At 36.5% G+C, this 20,089-nt stretch overlaps 1 protein-coding gene across 1 annotated transcript in view; it reads right to left on the bottom strand.

Annotated features, from left to right (window-relative positions):
• Positions 1–14,198: 14,198 nt before the first annotated feature.
• Positions 14,199–20,089, bottom strand: part of LOC108554849 (protein rhomboid-like) — a 317,454-nt gene continuing 311,563 nt past the window's right edge. The window contains 2 exon segments of the mRNA XM_017910257.1: positions 14,199–14,703; positions 15,685–15,840. Coding sequence (XP_017765746.1) covers positions 14,462–14,703; positions 15,685–15,840 — 398 coding nt within the window. The 3' untranslated portion in view covers positions 14,199–14,461.

The raw sequence follows: 20,089 nt of genomic DNA, 5'->3' as shown, positions 1-20,089 counted from the left end.
GAAATGGTAAATTTCAACTAACAAAATGAGAGAGAAAAAGTTAACTTATAAAATATTTGTTAATTTATCATGAGTAGAGAATCTTCGGCATCGTCTCGATTTAATGTATTTTATAATATATTATTATTAACATTTTCATATAGAATAGTTCACATTTACAGCACGATGTTTAAGTATACTGCTTTAATAAATATTCAATATATAAGCAGAATTTTAAAATCACTGAGAACTTTAAAAATGTTTATAAAAAAGAAAAAATTATAATTGCGTACAGTTGCTTATATGATGTTATTAAAAAATAAATTTTTCTTAGATATTGAAATACAAAAATATGAACATAAATAGCAAATTGTATTTTTAAACTATACTGCATGAACAATTATTTTGTATAATATCCAATATTATAATATCTAAGGTTATATTCACTCCATTTTAATTTTTTTGTACTTTTCCAGATAAAATGTAATAAGGTAATAATACGGAATTTTGTATATTTATTTACTTTTCACTTACATTCTAATAGGTTTCTTTCATATTAAGGTATCTGTGTATCATCAAACGGTCTTTCTTATTACGTATAAATCCTTCATGGAAATACGTGTCATTTAGGTTAAGGTAGTATCGTTTAGGTAGTTGCCGCTGGGAAAGTTCGACTCATCCAAGCGCACGCATGCGCAATAACGTTTAACCTTACATCTATCATCAATTTTAGATAAAATTTCTATAAAATTTATTAAAATCAGAGATGTTGAATTCAATTTACTCTTTGATAGAGAAAAATGATAGAGTTAATCTATTAATTAATGCGATTAGATATACAACAATTTTTTTCATAGTAATCTTTACTGATGTATTATTAAATTGTTTACATGTCGACTAAAGAGAATAATGATAGCCTTGAGTCTTACTAACAAAAAATTGTTACGAAATATGTTTTATAACATTCGGAATGCATAATTATTTATCTAGAAACACTTATAAAAGTTGTAAAAAGTATATCTGTGCACATTTTGCAAATATCTAGTCATCGTACTATATTATCACGATGACCAATCTTAATCTTTGATCAGTGATTAACTAACATACTAAATATTCAGTAACTCACTATGTAAATTCGTTGTAAATTAGAGCCAGGAATATCTGAGAAATCATAAAATTATTGTTAGAAAATATAATTGATGGATTGTTTACCAACGATATATTCACAATGGTAGCCAATGCTTAATTTAAACTTTTCTTGGAAATCTATTTAATATGGTTACAAGCAGTTTATATTTTAATTTTCGAATATGAAGTAGCTAATTACATATTTACATATTTAAATTACATATTTAATTCGTTATACAAGTGATAATAACTTCTTGAATAATAACTTGAATAATAACTTGAAGACTGGAGCTGCAGATTTCGATATCCTATATTGAATAAATTCTTGAACAGATTTTTTCAGTTTCAGCTAGGTTCAAAATTGACTGATTTCTACGCATATCAGTAAAAATAGTAGTAGCATCCTCGATATAGCATGTATTTATGATTTCAACCTCAGATTATGAACTCTCAGGCTTAATATAAAATCATTTTTATTAAAATATACTTGTACTGCTAAATGTAAATTCAAGCCATTGCGTATTCAGAAATTATTTTAATTTTGATACTTTATATAGCAATTAAAGCGAAAAATTTTAATGTCCTGAACCTAAATTAGAAAAATGTATTATTCACCTATGTTGATCTCTTCGTTATTCAATTAAAAATATTTTAATTCTATAAATAAATCGCAAATTAAATATGTATCAGTAATAATATTTTGTTATTCTTTTTACGATTTTTTAGAAAGATTTACATAATTCTTTTCAAAGATGATGTGTACATAATACAAACTTTCGTTGATTCGTGTCAATTAAATTTAACGTTTGCAAAATTGGTGATCGAGACTTTTCATGTTCTACATTTCGAAATTCGTAAATTTTTAAACTTTAAAAATAGAAGTAAAAATATAATTTTAGGAGCTTAAAAAGCTAAAAATAAGCTGTTTTGAAGTTTGAATTCCATAGATATATTTTGTCACATAGAAGATTCTGCTTAATCAATTAGTTGTGACGTGTACAGAGTATCAAAAATATTGTTTTACGTTTATTGTGTATTAGTATCACTATCTGTAATAGAAAAATGCGACGAATATTAAGATTCAATTCAAAGAATGATTGTAATGTCAAAAAGAAAATATTTCGCAATGAGAAAAGAATTTAATATTTGTAAATCTACTGTCATCTAAAATTTTCCAGACGACAAAAAAGAAGAAATACACTATAAAAGTCATCGGCGATTATGTATAACGCTAATTTGGATATACATTGCTTATTATGGTATAAAATAATCACGCTTCAACTTTAAATGAAACTATGTATAAAATGACGTATTTAAATGCTGTGGAAATTAATCTAAAGAAAGATGAAAAAAATAATATTCTTGGTACCTTTCATTTCTATTAGGATAACGATTCAACGCACAAAAAAGAAATAATACAGAATTATACGAAGGTGAGAAATATAACTCTTCGATTGGCAGATTTAAACCCCACTGGAATAGACATGAGCAGGCGCTAATTACCATGTTCACAAAGGAAAGGAATAACGCAATTCGTTCTTCACAAAAATTTTATTTTCGCACATTTCTCGCGTTCCTTTTACAACTTTTGCTACTTCTTTTTTTTTATACAATTTACAAAAGATTTCTTGTCTTTCAGTTTTAACGGGTGCCACGCATTCAGGCAAATTCGAACGCGGTAAACCTTGCACACGGAGACATCAATGAACGAATGCGACGAAACGAGCCGATCAACGATGACGCTCGACGAGAATGACGCTGGCGAGGTTTATTGAAGGATGTCGATAAGAATAATTTACTATGTAGGTCGATGGTGACAATAATAATAATAATACAATAATAGCAATAATAATAATAATAATAATAATAATAATAATAATAATAATAGCAATAACAGCAATAGTACTAGTAATAATAATAATAGTAATAATAATAATAGCAATAGCAATATTGGTAATCATAATAATAATACTAATAGTAATAATAATATTAATAATAGCAATAATAGTTACAGTAATAATAATAGTAATTGTGTTCCCGGATGGCGGATAGGGAAATGCCCTTGAAATATGGCGGGTAGGAGAGAAATCATCCAATATCATCTGGTGGATCAACAGTCTACAAGAAGGAATATCAAATTAAAAACCAAGTATGAAGTCAGTTAAAGAAGTTACGGTGCAGAAAGTCAGATATCCAGTAGCGACGCGTGTCGAGATTGTGCAAGCAAGTTTCGATACGCCATTGCCTGTCAGCTGCAGTGATCCAAGACCGGACCGCATGATTTTGATAGCACCTAAAAATGATAAAAGTGATTGCAGGCCTGTTAAGCAGAGACGATGTAGAGCGGCAGATTCAGGATTCCAAAAAGTCGAAGACGAGTTGCGGCTCAGGTGTGAGATCCTCAAAACTACGAGGCAGGCAATTGAACGTAAGAAGAACCTTTCTATGAACGTGAAGAATGGATTACTGCACCTTGGAAAGTGATTGGAATTTGGTCTAGACAGTAAAAAGACGCGGAGGTGTATCGAGGAACACTTCAAGGTTTGAACACAAGAGGTGCTACTTTTGCGGCCAAGTCTGACAACAACCGATAAACGGTATGGTCTTTATCAGCTCTGAGAAGAAAGAAGACAAAAAGGAAGACGAAAGAAGAGAAGGGGAGAGGAAAGAAGAAGGGGAAAAGAGAAAGAGGGTCTAAGCACAGGATAACGAAAAGTGGACTACCGTTGCGAACCAAGAAAAGCAGAAGATTCCTACTCAGAAGGCGTTACTGAGTGCACAAAAAGACACAGAAGTCGTGTACCGCAGAAACCTGGAAACAGGAATGGAAAAAGAAAAAAGAACTGCAGGAACTGTCGCCGTAATAAGTTCCGTAAGAGTGCCGTTTTGGTCCAACTTGTTACCAGGAAGTCGCACTGCAACATGTGTGATTAGGAAGTAGGCTCTACTTAGAGAAATAAAAAGTGGCGTACAAGGAGTCAGAAAAATGCTAGAGGACGAAATCCTCGTGAAGCTGATGCGATGCAAAGATGAAGGTGTCTTCCAAAATACGATCAAGACTGTTGTTAGTAAATGAGCATCTTTAAACCTTGAGGTCTTTAAACTCCAAGCGAAGCTATTCTTCCAGGACTCGGATTGTTGTTCTACCGAGTAGGAGATCGAAGTTTCTGAGTTAGCCCTGACAGAGTACGAGTATCTCAAAAAGCATCTCTTCAAAATGAAGAAAATCAAGTCCCCACAGTGCTATACTGCGGCGCCGAGAATGATGACGCGTGTCATAAATTCTTTACTACGACTGCCTTGGCGCAACAAGGCGGGAGAAGCTCGCTGCCTTAGTTGCCGAGATCATTCGCGATGTGGGAGTAATGCTCTGGAGTCAAGAATACTATAACGCAATTGCTGTATATGCGAAAACTGTCGTGTGAAGCGAGAGAGACGATTCATGTTTAGCTTACGCTCGTTCGCAGATTTTCACCGATGTAAATTGCACCTCCGTACAACCTAACGCAGCGATGGGAATAGCGCAGCACGACGTAACAATGCGAAAGCGGTACTGTTCCGAAAACAACTGCGAAGATGGCGAGGAAGTTTTCAGTCTGTAGATCACGACGCGCATCTCACACACGGGAAACAACTTGTGATGTATAACGCATTTTATTTATCCCTAAAGGGAAATAATAATAATAATAATAATAATAATAATAATAATAATAATAATAATATTAATAACAATAATAATAACCAAGACAGAAATTTGCGCATACAAGTTAGACAAGACCCTTATCTGCAATATCAAAACTCGAAGGAAAACTGAGATTACACGTCTGGCTTGATTGGGCAGGAAATATTCAAAGCTGGGCTGCAAAAGTAGAAGTATTATAGGAAGCAGCAAAATAACCAAAATCTTCCAGGCGAATACGAAGTGTAGTAGACCAAGTAGAATCGCGAATGATTTTCTAACAGAATCTATCTACGAGTTGAACTCGTATCAATACTAATAACAGTACTGAAATGAAATGAAGACAATTTCATTTAGTATAGCAACATTTCAACCACTGCGGTCATACGGGTACCGAACGTCTGAAGAGTTCCAATGGATACTCGTGTGAGCTGCTTACGCGATCTACTATATACAGCCCGATACCGTGGAGAAATTTTAAGTTGCACTCCAGGGAAGATGAACTCATGAATATAGAGAAAAGTACACGATTGCTAGTGACTTCGATATCAGAACCCTGAAGTGGATCATGTTTTAATCTGATATTAGAGGTAGACTTATTCCTGAAGCGATAACTCGGCTCGGTTTGATAATCCTCGATATTGTGTCAACGCCTATCTTTAGAAGCCTTGGTTTTCGTAATTCAGTCCTAAACGTATCCTCATCGCGAAAGAGGTTGATGCAGAAAACCAAGGAGTGGACGGCTATCGGAGTTCATTGGCAGTGATCATTAGTATTATGGTAGCAGAAGAAATACGAGACTGGAAAGACGTAATACCGTGAAACATCTTCGTTGAAATTAAAAAACTGGACTAAACCAAATTTGTAAAGATCCTGTAAAGTATGTTGAACGACATTCTTAACACCTGATAACACGATACACCGAAGAGTACGGAAGTCATCGTGCATTTCATCGCGTAGCTAATCGCGCGAGTTTGCTGTGTACTCGTGCCCATTAGGAGACGTAGAAGTACCAGGCATTCGGTATAGTGGTAGAACGAAGAGATTGCAAAGTTGAAGAGTAGCTACTTCAGACTTCACGGAGAGCGCAACGAGATAGGAACAAACCAGAAGCAGCTTTTTCTGGGTATGTACAACTTATACCTGACTACAGTGATCTTCGATGCTCGATAAAGAAGAGCACGACTCGTCTACATGAACAAGGGTAAAGGTAAAGCGGGTTTACCACTGGTCGTACAGCCCCCTCCCCTCCTACATTACTGTTCTGCCCTATCTATAGTCTTGTACTTGTCTATATCTTGACTTGGGTGGAATAGAAAACAACATGCTGAAAAAATCGGGACATAACATCAATGTTTCCGGGTATTTCTTTCGTATTATGGATGATTACTCAAATAACAGTTGATACAAATGATACGATACACAAGAGAGAGAGGAAGGACAAAGAAAATTATCGCAGACGTCGCATAAGGTTCGATTCAATGGCTTTGAAATGTGGAATGTTTTATACGATGACCTATTGGAACTGAAGATGCTGGATTGTGTGTTCCTCGTAGGGTGTGCCAACGACGTTGCACTCGACGTTACATCTGAACACACAGACATGGCGAGTCAAGTTGAAACAGGCTATGTGACCAGTCAACGCGAGAATGGATGATAATGGATTGCAGCTAACAGTTGTAAAAATGGATACTTACGAAACGAATACCAGTTATCATTCGAACGATGATAAAACATGAAACGCTATTTCACGACAGCGAAGAAGTCGGTAAAGTACCTGGGGATTACTTCGGATAACAGACTAAATTTTTGAAACCATGTACAAAAAAAGACGTTAACAAAACAGCCGGAAGAACGATGATATCGAGCAGGCTCGTAGCGTAAAAAAAGCTGTGCATTTTAGCGTGATCATTGGTGTCTGAAAACGTAATTTTAACAACGTTGGCTAATGAAGATTTATGGAAGGCAGTGGCTGACTACATAGAGACTGTTCGATATAGCAAAAGAAACGACCGATACTCCATAGATTAAATGAACAAAAGATAAACATATAAAGTACATGTCAAGGACCTGAAGAAACGATTAAGACCCAACTGAAAAAAAAAAACAAAACCCGTAACCCCGTTCGAAACACAAGGAATTTGAACCACTCGTTTTCTTGCGGTGCATAAAGTATTTCCCTCCTCCTTAATACAAAAAATAATACTAATAATGATAATAATAATAATAATAATAATAGTAATAATAATATTAATTGAGTATACCATCCGAAAATACTCGGGGAAAAAGATGATGATAATAATAATAATAATAATAATAATAATAATAATAATAGCAATAGTAATAGTAGTAATAATAATACTAATAATAAAAATAATAGAAATAATAACGATGATAGTGATAATAATAATAATGATAATGATAATGATAATAATAAAAATAAAAATAATAATAGAAATAATAACGATGATAGTAATAATAATAACAATAATATTAATAGTAATAGTAGCAGTGGTGGTAATAATAATAACAATAATATTAATAGTAATAGTAGCAGTGGTGGTAATAATAATAATAGTAATAATAATGGTGGCAATAATAATAATAATAATAATAATAAATAAAAATAATAATAATAACAACTATTACGACGATAATATCAAATAGTCGCACGGAAAGAAACCTTTCAGGCGTATTTTTATTTTTACTAGCTCCGCCTCTTTGGCTTGTGAACGTTTCATGACTGACCGTACATATCAATGGTATAAATAAATAAATAACGAAGAGAAGATATATTCATCGACGACACACCAAACGAACAATTTGCCTGGGCAAAAATTACCCGAGAAAATCGCGATATATTCATATACAGTTTCGGTTAACAGAAGACGAGCTTGCGCGTGTTTGCCATTCGCGTATTCGCACAGGAACTCTCCCTTCCACATTTTCCTTTTCTCGCTTTCCTTCGTTTCTCCGTTTTGATTTCATTCAATTCCGATCGCGTTACAATTGGTTTAAACTCGCGAGGAACCTGTCCTGGCCCGAGTAAGCGAAAACGAACAGTCGTGGCTACGAAATCGATCGAACTATCGATACGAAACCGAGAAACTCGGAATGACGCGATTGCCTGGCGTTCGTGATCCCTGATCGGTGAACGGAACGATGACATAGCATACGAGCGATCACGGAGCAACCACGTTTAGAAACTCGGAATGACGCGATTGCCTGGCGTTCGTGATCCCTGATCGGTGAACGGAACGATGACGTAGCATACGAGCGATCACGGAGCAACCACGATTCCGATTTCTCGTTGCGACGTCTCGATTTTGCGCTGACGATTACGAACAGCGACGCATCGTAGGTTCGATCGCGAACTGTTCCTTCGACTAGACGAATTATTTAAAAGATACGAATCGGGACGCTGCAAAAATCGCATTTCTTACGTGGTACGATACAATGGAGAAAATACTATTAAACGGATCGGTGTTTCAACGCTTCGATTCGCATGGATGGAGCATAGATTTTTTTCCTAGAACTGTATTACAGTTTGTAACGAGTTTCGTCGCTATTTATCATCGTTAGTTTCCCAACGCGTGTGATACATGGGAACCTGACGCCGTAAGCGAATCGTAACGTATAGGTTAGGTAACGCTGTTGGAAAAATTTGTTGCGTATCGGGATTCGATCGAACTCAGTCTTCAAATGAAACACATGGAATTTTCACTCGTGGTAATAATAAACGATCGATTTAACAGAAAATTTAGCCTCGCTGCTCGACATTTCCGCATGTTTCGCGATCGTTTTGATGATCGTTCGCTGCGTTCCGACTGCTTTCCGATTATATTATCTCTACGCTCGACGCAAAGGCTCGTTCGAAAACGATCTCGACGAGCTTGAAAGCCGCAAGCTCGGCGCTGCACGCCTCCTAAAGCGCGTGTTCCGTTAAAATCTCTTTTAAAAACAGCGGTACAGAGAATGGACGTTGTTCGCGGAAGTTACAATTCGCTTTGGTTGACCCATCGAAACGTCGAGTCCATCGATATATCGACTTAAAACCTAAATTCTCGAAAAGAAAAGAATTCGCAATTCCGCTGGTTAATTATTCCGCGAGAGCGACCTCCCAGCGAGAACTCGCACCTCTCCCTTCCCTCTCGGAGCTTAATCGAGATAGGTGGGGGAGACGCGCGCATTCGAGGAGGCGAAACTGCATCGATTAAAAGCAGAATTCGAAACAAACAATGCCCACCATGGTAATAGGAATTAAACGAGAATTAATACTAGTGTCGGGCTCGCGTAGAGCTGCTACAAATTTCGAGCTACGCGATGCGAAGCCGCTCAAGTGTCGAGAACCAAACGAAATGGAGGCTTTGGGATGGGCTAGCTGCCGTTCGATTGATATCCGGCGTATATAACCGCGGATTCTAGCGATATCGAACCGAATCGTATCCTCGTCGAGAGGCTTTCGCGTTCGCTCGATCGCCGCTTAATAAAACGAAATAATAAATAAATAAATAAATAAATAAAACGTATAAAGGAAAATAACGTAGGTTCCTCGGGGGGGTTGTTGTCTACCTTCGTTTCGGAATTCGTAACGGAAGGAAGAAATAGAAGAAATGAGAAGAATGGAACGATACCGTCGTCGACACTTAAGCTACCTCGACGTGAACACGTCTTTACACGTGGCCTCTAACTTATACGAATAATTTAACGAACATAACGCGCGCTTCATATACGCTGCTAGAGTAATCTCGCTGTGTCGCGAGTCGTAACTTTCCTATTCGCCTCGCGGTAACAAACATTTTCGGCGTGCTTCTTTTAAATAAATAAACGCAAACTCGGCGGCCGAGGACTGGCGTCACGATTACGGGTAAGTCCCGGTAATTTCCGTAAGGGTAGTTCCCAATTCGGAGTCAAGATCGCTCTAGGCTCACGTGTTCTAGGACGTTACTTGGATCGGTGATTCGATGTCTCTCGACGATTTCTCGAACAAAGTGTTCCGATCTTATATCTTCGCGATAAAACGCGACGAATACTGCTAATTCTTACTTCGATCGGGTTATCGTGCATCGCGATTTAATATTTTCTATTGCAATTTGGTCTTGCTATCGTTTTCACTTTTCCATTTCTTCATTTTTCTCTAGTCAAAACGTATTTATGCGGTTAACGTAATCCATGTTGATGAATGAAGTTCCGACTAAGTTAATACGTGTAACAAGTAATTGAACCTTTGTCTTTTCTATTTGGTTTTGATATCTTCGTATCATTTTCGATTGTTCCTTATAATCTCAATCTGATCACTTTCGGTTAAAATAATTAACATTAATCACCTGATTCGCGTGAAAAATGTCCTGACCGAAAAACAATACACGACTTAACATACTGATTTTGTCGTAAATATACAGATCACATAAATAAAGGAAAAATATCATTTGGACTTGTTAATGAAAATAAAAAAACTCGTTATAACCAACGATTTGACCCTAATTAGAAAATCTAGAGGTAACTGAAGCAACGGTTATCGACAGAACAACAACAACAAAAAAATGAACAATTTAGCTATGGAATTTCTAAAAACTAAGAAACAATCGAAAATCGAATTACGGCGATTTTAATCGATAGTTTCTATTAACAGTCATATTCGTAACTAATCGTAACGGTTCTGTTTTACCGACCGATCCGATTTAAACATTATTTGCAATTAGAAACTGCTCGTAACTCACCGGAGACTGTTAAAGGCTTTGCAAAGATCGATCGTGGAAAATAAGATAAGAAAAAGTAGCACGTTTAATTACCGAAGCCTTTTTGGTAAATGCTATCGTTTTACTGGTCGAAGAATCTTTGAAACTATTTGTAAGCGTAATTGAGCGAAAGAAACGTGTCAGAAATTTCAAGGACGACGAATCACCGGATTATATGCTCGAGCAAATTTTCCAGCCGCTTCTCGCTTCTCAAAACGAAAAACTGTTCTCCGACAATGTCTTAATGCCTTAGCTGCCTGCTGCCGCTACTAATTGACTAGCATCGTTAATCACTCTCGGTTTCAACTCGTTCGCCTTTTCGCCATCGACTTTTTGGTACGAATTTCCTCCTTTTTCTTTCTTTCTTTCTTTCTTTCTCTCGTTCTCTTTTTCTCCTCGCGAAACTCGCACGGACGATTGGTTTTCGCAAAGCAAAGAAAACAGTTGTCACGGAGAAATAATTCTCGATTATTCGTTATTTCGTATGAAAATTTTCAACCGATCGATCCACCGTCGAGAAACCACGTGGGTGGATAAAAAAAATAAATTAATCGCGAGAAAAAAATCGTAAGCGAAAAACAAAATGAATCTCGGTTTGCCCGCGCACGCGAAGTAGATTAATGGGCAAGAAAGAAGAGAAAAAGAAGACGGGAATTAAGGAAATAGAGTGGACTCGAGATCGAATTCGCGACGAAATCACCGGCGGCACATTTTCATCTTCGAGAAAGTATGAATAAATATGAAGAACGAGAATAAGGAAATAAGTTAAGAACACGCGAAAAGTACGCGGGAAGCACGCGCCTCCTCCGTTAACGAAAACCCGTGACAGGCCAGTCGGCCAAACGCAAACACTCGATAGGACTATACGCGATTTAATTACAAATGGGCCTATATAGGACGAACACATCCGCTCCGCGGAGAATTTGCGAGGATCGCAACGATCGTTTGTCTCGTTCTCTCGTTCGATGCTCTTTCCTCGCAAAATTCTCCCACGTATCGCGATGAACCGCGTCGTGCCGAATCACGGACACGAACGTACACGAGGACACGGATCGAGAAAATTGCCACGTGGTGAAAAACGCGCGAATCGCTTCGCTTTTTCTTTTCCTCCTCCAACGGATTTTACGGAAAAAGCCACGCTAATTCGCGAAATACCGAATTCGGAACATCTCTCTTTCTTCTTCGTTTCTCTTTTCTCTTCTCTCGTTTTATACGAGCAACCACGCAATCTCGCGATTATCAGACTAGACCGCGCGGTCGACCGAGGTTCCCTTCGGTCCATCGCGCTTATATTATTCTCGCATCGTTTTCGCGCACACGCATACACATACACACTCGCGCATACACGCGACGGACGTTGTCGTCCGACGTCTTGATTATGTACAGAATTATTTACAATGGTATACAGGTTAGAGCGTGAATCGATCCCTCGTTCGGCCACAAGAAAACGCGCACTAGAGGAGATTCGCGACGATAGCGCCACGGCGCTGACAGCAGAGAATGTTCGACGGTCGATAGGAGAAGAAACGTGATCAATCGACCGGTTGGTCTCGATCGATAACGCATCCAGCGCTCCGAACACTGCGTTCCGTGGTAATTACGTAAATGCCCTGAAGATAACCGAAGGCAGCGCGCGCGATCGCTGTTGGAACTACACGCCTGGGATGCGCGTATTTCACGTTCCTTCCTTCTCTATGTCGCCTCGTTGTTTCTTCCGTTCAAAGCGTCGTCGTTCGTGATTCACCATTTCGTCGAGCATTTCGTCGTCAGAGATAGATTTAGCGACGACAACCACCATCTTTCGTCTACTCCATCGCCGAGTCTTTTCATTATTCTCTCTTACCAACCGATACACGTAATCGTGTTTCGTGCTTCTTGCCTCTAGATGGCGCCGCAAAAGAACGCGTGACGATTCTTTCCAATGCTTCTTTTTTTTTTTCGATGACCGAGACAAATCATCGTGATCTCTGCTCGTTCGCCGAAACAGAATTTCTAAGAGATATTCGATTTTTAAATTTCCACATTTTACCATTTGCACGACGTTTCGCTCCATTTTTCCAATGATTCTTTCCACAGTCCCTGCCGTGATCGATCTTGCTATAGCGACGAAAGTCCATTCATCTTTCGTTTTCTTCAGCGGACTGCCGCGTGACCAGAGACGATCGATCCTTTCCCTTGCCTCAGTCCTCTCTTTTCTCTCGTTTCCTCTTAGTTTCCGCCTTGTATCCCAACATCTTGTTTCCTCGACACCGCGAGGGATTCCCGGAACATCTTGCCTCTATCTCCGTTGTTCTCTGTTTGTCGTCCGTCTTCGTTCGAGAGGTGAAATTGAAAAGGACAAAGGAGGTTCGGTAGGATTCTTTGGTTTCTTCGTGTCATGAAAGCGGCCGATAAGCGAGAAAATACGCCGGAAAGAAGAATCGCGTCTCCCGCTCTGCCCGTGTCCGCTTCCCCTCTGACACGGGCAGAGGCTTTTCCTCTCACACCGATGCTTCCCCTTCCGCTCTTTTCCATTCCTTCTTGTTGGCCGACGGACCGCCACCGCGTACACGCGCCAGGCAGTGCGCGTTTCGCCGCGGTTAGCGTATTATCAACGACGTGTGGGCCCCGAAAACGGATTCCCCGAGGTATCTCGAATCTTTGGTTTTTCACCGGGAAAGTAGAAAAATGCTAGCGCTCAAAGGGAATGAATCGACTGCCCGATTCGAATTTCTGGACTTTATTTTTTTTTTTCCTTTTTTCTTCTTCACTCTGACCGATCTACTTTTAGCAAATACTTCGATTCGTTTTATTAAAACGCGAAGAAAATACGTTGATCGAATCGACGTGAACCATGACGAATATGAAATTAATTTTGCATTCGTTGCTTATTCTCTCGATATTTCTACTAATTTTCCATCGTCGTGTTTTTCTTTCCAACACCGAATATTGTTATAGTCTTCGATTGTTTTGGATTCATCCGTACGTTGTTACGAGAAACGGAGGCATTTCATGAAGTCCCTTTATGAAAAAATAATCGAATTATTTTCACGATATCTTGCTTCGCTATTGTTCGATTTTATCTCTGTTTCTTCATTTTTCCTCGTATTTTCCTTTGTTACTTCCTCGTTCTCTTTTGTCTAATTGCTACGGCCAAGAGTGTTACGCGTCATGGTTCTTGGAACCTTACTTTTCTTTGCTCTTTTAATTTGTACTGATAACTAAGTTCGATGAAAATAGCTGCAACATTAATTCCGCGACTTACTTTGAATTTTAATATACTTTTAAAAACTGTATTTTACATGAATGCCAGCGATTAGAAAATTATTTCTCTTTTTTTTTTTACTATTAGCGTTACGAAATTCTTAATTCTTCCTCTTAATCTTAATCCTGTTTCTCAAAAATGTACTCGGAGTTTATCTAAAAATCTTGCGAAATTTTCTCGCGGTATGGATATATTCTTTTCTCCCACTTCCCAAATTCTCCTCGGAACTTCTCGAGTGCAATCACCGTCCATGAAAAAGAACAATTAACGATTCTCTTGCGCGCTATAGTCTCGCGAACCTTCCAATCGTATCTTTCACCTCGATTCATAAATTTCTTCAGTTCATCCAATACGAGTCGAAAAACGACTGCATCGTTCAGCTTCCTTTCGACAAAAATATCTCCTTCTCGTTTCTTTTTACTTCGCGCTGCAACAATCGCTGTGGAACCGGAAACAGAGGCTTCTCCAGTTCGAATTTCTATCCATTACACCGTTTTTCCTTTTCTTCTTCTCGCGCAACAGTTCGAAATCCTTTGCGAGAATCTTCACCGGGATTCGTTTCGACAATCCTCCTCGCTCCATTACTTATCTTTTCATTTTTCTTCATATCCGCGTTTCTTCTTGTTGATCGATTGATTAGTCAGCTTCGCGTTACGAATTTCGCGGTTGGCCATACGCGAAGCTGACCTCGCGTCATGGATAGTCTGGATGCATGAGATTGTACATGATCGCGAAGATAGTGCAGGCCGCGTAGACGCCGAGAGCCACCCACCAGAGCAGCTGCTCGTGAAGCCGTTGCTCGAAGTTCTTCAGCACCAGCAGGCCGATCGTGAGTCCCGCCAACGCGCCGGTCAGATGCGCCACGTACGAAACGGGCGGGCCCATTTGCTCGGCCGCGTATCTGTCGTAGATCGCGAACCCCACGTCGGCGCTCGCTGAAAATTTTAATTATTCCGTTACAATTATTTTCCTCCCATTTCTATTTTGCTTCATATATATTTCTACATTTTATCTCCCTTCAACTTTATTTAACCCTTTGCACTCGGCGATTTTTTCGTTACAGGAAAGTAATTACAAAAAAGTAATTCGAAGACTTGCTGCTATAAAGTCGACAATATTTTTGAAACAGCAAATAAGAAATTGTTAAATTAAATTGAATTGTTAAATTAATTATTAAATTGAATTAAATTAAATAAATACGTTAAATTAGACGATAAGTTAAGACGTAGAATTATTTTATTTCGGTATTCCACGCATCGTTGGGTAATTTTAAATTTGATATATTAATTAACATCCATCTTTAGAATCTGATTGAGTGGCGACTGAGGGTCGCCCCTTGAGTGCAAAGGGTTAAATATCGTTGTATTTATCGAATATATGGACACGAAGTGTCATTATAGCATCAGCTATGAAGTTATCCGTGCATATTGAACCGATACGTGTGTAACGTCGTTCGTTCAATAGGATTCGTTTTAAAACTGTATTCTCGTTACTGACAGAAAATGTATATCGTATTCTATGACAATAGTTCAATAATTTAATACAATGAATACACTTTAGCAATAAAATCGGTGATGCTTATCGAATTTCCTTTCTATTTTTGTTAAAAATTAAACCGCGAAAATCTCAAGAAAGAACCAATATTTTTTGTAGTTATCGTAATTCGTGCATTAAAAATAAAAACACGCGTTTTGCTATATGTACACATATATAAAATGAAAAATAAGTTAAAACGTACGAAAAAAGCAAGTTTCAAAACTCTTTTACTCTGGCACACGTTGCACACGTATAATCGTAAAATCTAGAAAAAGTAGAACGTAAAATATTTTAAAATATTTTTTAAATATTTCAAATATGTTAACCAATTTTCCTCGAATGGCATCGGAAGTTTATTTAAATTTTATTCGAAATCTTACCGATCACGAAGATGCCTATTAATCGAACAATGCCGAACTCCATGTTATTATAGTTGAGGAGGACGTTCGCAAGATGAGCCGCGAGGAGAGCGTAAACGCCCCCACTGGCGCCAACCAGGTACACGTCCGTGTCGAACACCGAGGTACCCAGAGAACCTGAGAACATAATAAGAAAATCTATCCTGTACTTCCAATTTACGCGAGTTACAGTATAATAGGCGTTTATAACGATGATACGAGTCGTTCAAAATGTAACGTTATCATTAGTTATATGTTTACAAGATTGGAGAAGAAACTCTCAATTTTCACAAGATACTAACGAGAATAACAATACCGTGTTAATTAATTATACAAGAAATATTATAAACATTCCATTATAACATTCCAATTATTTACATTTATTTCAGCTCGTAAAAATCTAAAGAATCGAGATATATTATGACACATTAAGATATACACTCTTTGCTCTTTGTCAATAGTTAACTCATAAATATAATCGCCAGTCTGCGTATAGTCCTCTGATTAGATTTTTTGCTTCGAAGTTCAGAAATCACACGCAACATCCATAACTCTTTAATTCGTAAGAAGCTTATGATTCATCTATTGCTATTCAGTAGGACAGATCAAATGCTTAAGCTGTCTTTAAGTCTGACTTTTCTCCTCGTTGCAAAATAATTTAAGATACGTACAATATAGCTAAAAGTATCTTCAAAAATATCAAACACCCACATTCAAAACCCAAACTTTGAAACAGTAAACAACTCCGAAATTAATCGAACATGTACGATAATTATAGAAACAACAGAAAAAGTTGTTATATATAATTCGCAATCTTATAAATTTGATTTTGTTGTAGAAAGTTATATGCCAAAAATAAACCCTTTATTGTAGCGATGTGGGGATGATCCCTTCCCCATCGTTTCGCGTTTGCTTAGTGTCCTTTTCTTTTTTCTGGAGACGACTGATCTGCTCACAAGAATCAGTTAGTTCCGTTTGTGACATCGTAAATAAATATTCTTCCACCAAAACATTCTTTCTCGATATAACACTTTCAATAAGTCTTTATTAGGTAATGCTTGTTTACTTTTTACCCTTATTCTTTAGAGAGTAAAATGAGATAATTTAATTATCTATTTAATCATATTAATTGAATTAATGATAATTTTCCTAAACTTTCAACTGTAAATCTGAAATCAATTATCAAATGTATAAAGAGTTTAGCAAACCTGTAGAATTTCTTTCAAACTCTTAATCTTTATTAAATATATCAATGTTTGATAGTATCAAAAATTGACAGTTTCTCTTTTTCTGAATTTTACATGTTTGGTTTTGTTTTTAAGACGGAAAAATTATAAGTTTAAAATATTCGATTTTATTAATATATTTTTCTTTATTTTATAAAAAAAATTATAATTTTATTACTATAATTAATTTCAGTCACTAAAATATTTTCATTTTCGCTAAGTCTAAGCCAATGTTTTGATATTAGTGAACACTATTGTAGTTAATTGTAGTTAATTGTATATGTTGAATATTTCTCAGACTGTTTTAGAAGTTACACGCTTCCAACGAACACATTCGATCGCAGTAAGTTATACTACATTCCTTGTTTCTCGTGCGTGTGGAGCAACAGATGTTTCCGAATAGAAGGCCAAAGGATGAACAGGTAGTGCAAAACTGTTATAAACAGCAAACTTATAAGTGTCGCCACGAAAATTCTTGGATTCCTAATGGTTATACGTACTGCAACTGAATATGTTTCAACTATTACACGATAATATCATATTTATGTAATTTCTTTCTATTGCCTATTTTTGTTTTTCTTTTTTTTAGTTACAGGATTTATGTCATTAAAACAGCTGATCGAAGTAATATATAAGGACTAGTTCGATCTTGTTATTAGATATTTTAGCTATTTGTTTCAATGTAAAGATTAAAATAAAATATGAAACTAAAAATTAAGAAAAAGAAAAGGAATTCAAACGATGTAGATTAATTTACATACGTTTCAGTAAACATTGACTTTGTACACAGTCATAGAACCGAACTGGTTCAAATCCTCAATCGTTAAAATAAAATTTGTTTATTCGAATACAATCTGTGATATTCTTAACACAAAAGTTGTCGACTTATAATGCGTACCAAGATATATCAATATAAAATTATCAAGTATATCTAACTGCGTAAATGGTAATGATTAAAATGATACAATGAAAGTAAATTAGAATATATAATATCGTTTATATCTCAATAAAAGTCAATGTTAATTCTTCCAAGAGCAGCTGTATATTTGGAATAATTCCAAAATCCGAAAACTTGAAACCAATCTTTTCGTATTTATATATTACTAATACCAAAAACATACAGAGCAACGATAGTAATTTGTAATTTGCGATTAATTTGAAAACTATGTTTAACTATTTGGATTTGTTTTAGAAAGAACGTGGTGGCTTCATTACTCCATGTTTGACTAAACTAAATAGTTCGCAGACACCTTAAATCCTTCCTACTCTAACATTCTGGTACGTCTCGTCTCTCCAGTGCTAATTTTCAATCCATTAATTATTTAATTTCCTAACAATTTAATTCACCTTAAGAAGCCAAGAAAATACGCCCCTTCGCAAAATATACACAGTTATATTTGTTGTATACAATACATTTTTCATGACACGCAGTATGATGTTCAATATTGATTTGTTTTGTTAAAACAGAAAGAGAAGAAGCAGAAATTCCGCTTCGATTTATTTAGTACAAATCTATTTGTTTTCATTAATTAGAAACAGGTAATTACTTCTACTGTGCTACAGTCGTAATAGAGACTTACTTGAATTCGAGCTAATAAATTTAAATTCAAATCTCAAATTTTAATGATTTCAAAATCAGTATATATAATGTGAAGTACATAATATATATACGCAATACACAAATACATCTTACGATTATATCATATTTATCTCAACTGTACTGTTAATGTAATGAAAAGAGTTAATTTCACACTAATATCTAAACTATGTGTTTAAAAAGTTTCATATTTCAATTGTCTATACTACTCGAAAAATGTCAGACGGAATAACATTTCAATAGAGTCTTTTCTATATCATATGCTCTGTTTTCTAATATCTAGTATTTGTTATTTTTAATTATAAATCTAAACTGAAATTTATTTACGTCCTGTCTCAGAAGGATATATCCTCATATCTTGAAGCATGGAGCAACAAAATGTCCTTCGTCGAAATGAGCAAGGCTTAGATCAATTAGAAGTCTTTTGAATAGTCAGTAGCGTCCTACTCTTACTCCTTATTTACATCCTGTCACTCATTTATCCACAGACATGACCGCGAGTGTGTGCGTCAAACACTGGTAATTAGATTATTTACTCCAAGGGTCAAAATGTCAAGCACATAGCGTCCAGGCTCTTAATCCCGAGAGAAAGGTTACGACACTGTTAATCCGTGAAAGATCGTTTTCGGTACTCCGGGTCATCCCTTTGTTTAGGACTGTAAATCTAAAAGTGAAAGCTCTGTTTTATGTCCTTACTGTCAGCGTCCCTTGACTTTTCTACACTCGTTGCCACATAAGCCACCACATGGGTAACCCTAACAAGCAGCTATATATCACCCTTCAAGACGACAAACACAAGGATCTAGATTGTTTAAACAACCACCACCACCGAAAGACGATGCAGCTAGGATACACCCACAATAATATTCGCAACCAATCAGCATAGAGACGAAGATTATATAACCACCGACAGAGCAGTCACGAAGACAGATCAGGAGAGTTATCCGAAAGGGATCAGGAGAGTTCTACTAAAATACAGTACACTATACACAACCTTCCTCAATAAACCGTCCATCATTAATCGTTGCCAACTAAGACCGACGTCCTTCCTTGCTGAAATCAGGAGCAGAGGCGGACAAGCACTCAAATAATTTTTAAGTTTTGAAGCTTGGTAATAAATTAATCTAAGTAAGACTAATTAAATATGAAAACTAGATATCCTGCATACAAGATTCTCAAATACGACGAAATTAATTAATAAAAATAGCAATACAAAATAATATCTGATGATCCTTATTAATATAATAAATGTAATAAATAATAGAGATTAGAATTATATTAAGATTCAACTAAACATTGAAAGTATTTAACAAAGTATCAGAAAGTTCATGTATCGAAGAAAGCAAAGGAGTCATTTTATAATTAAAACTGTACTCCGTCTTCCCAAAATCAGTAGTATACTGTTACAGTAGTCAGACATTACGGCCTCTGATTCCCACGAAAGCTTCTTAACCTTTTATCGCTTGCGAAAGTTTATGTACCATCTCTAATGCCAAAATATTTTCCATTACCTCTATAAAATTTCAATATTTTTGTTTATCTTTAACAATTTCTTTATCCTGTA

The sequence above is a fragment of the Eufriesea mexicana genome, unplaced genomic scaffold (genome assembly GCF_001483705.2).
Source record: "Eufriesea mexicana isolate 0111107269 unplaced genomic scaffold, ASM148370v2 scaffold50, whole genome shotgun sequence".
Classification (NCBI taxonomy): domain Eukaryota; kingdom Metazoa; phylum Arthropoda; class Insecta; order Hymenoptera; family Apidae; genus Eufriesea; species Eufriesea mexicana.
Note: the sequence above shows the minus strand (reverse complement) of the source record. Positions and strands in the feature narration are given on the sequence as shown.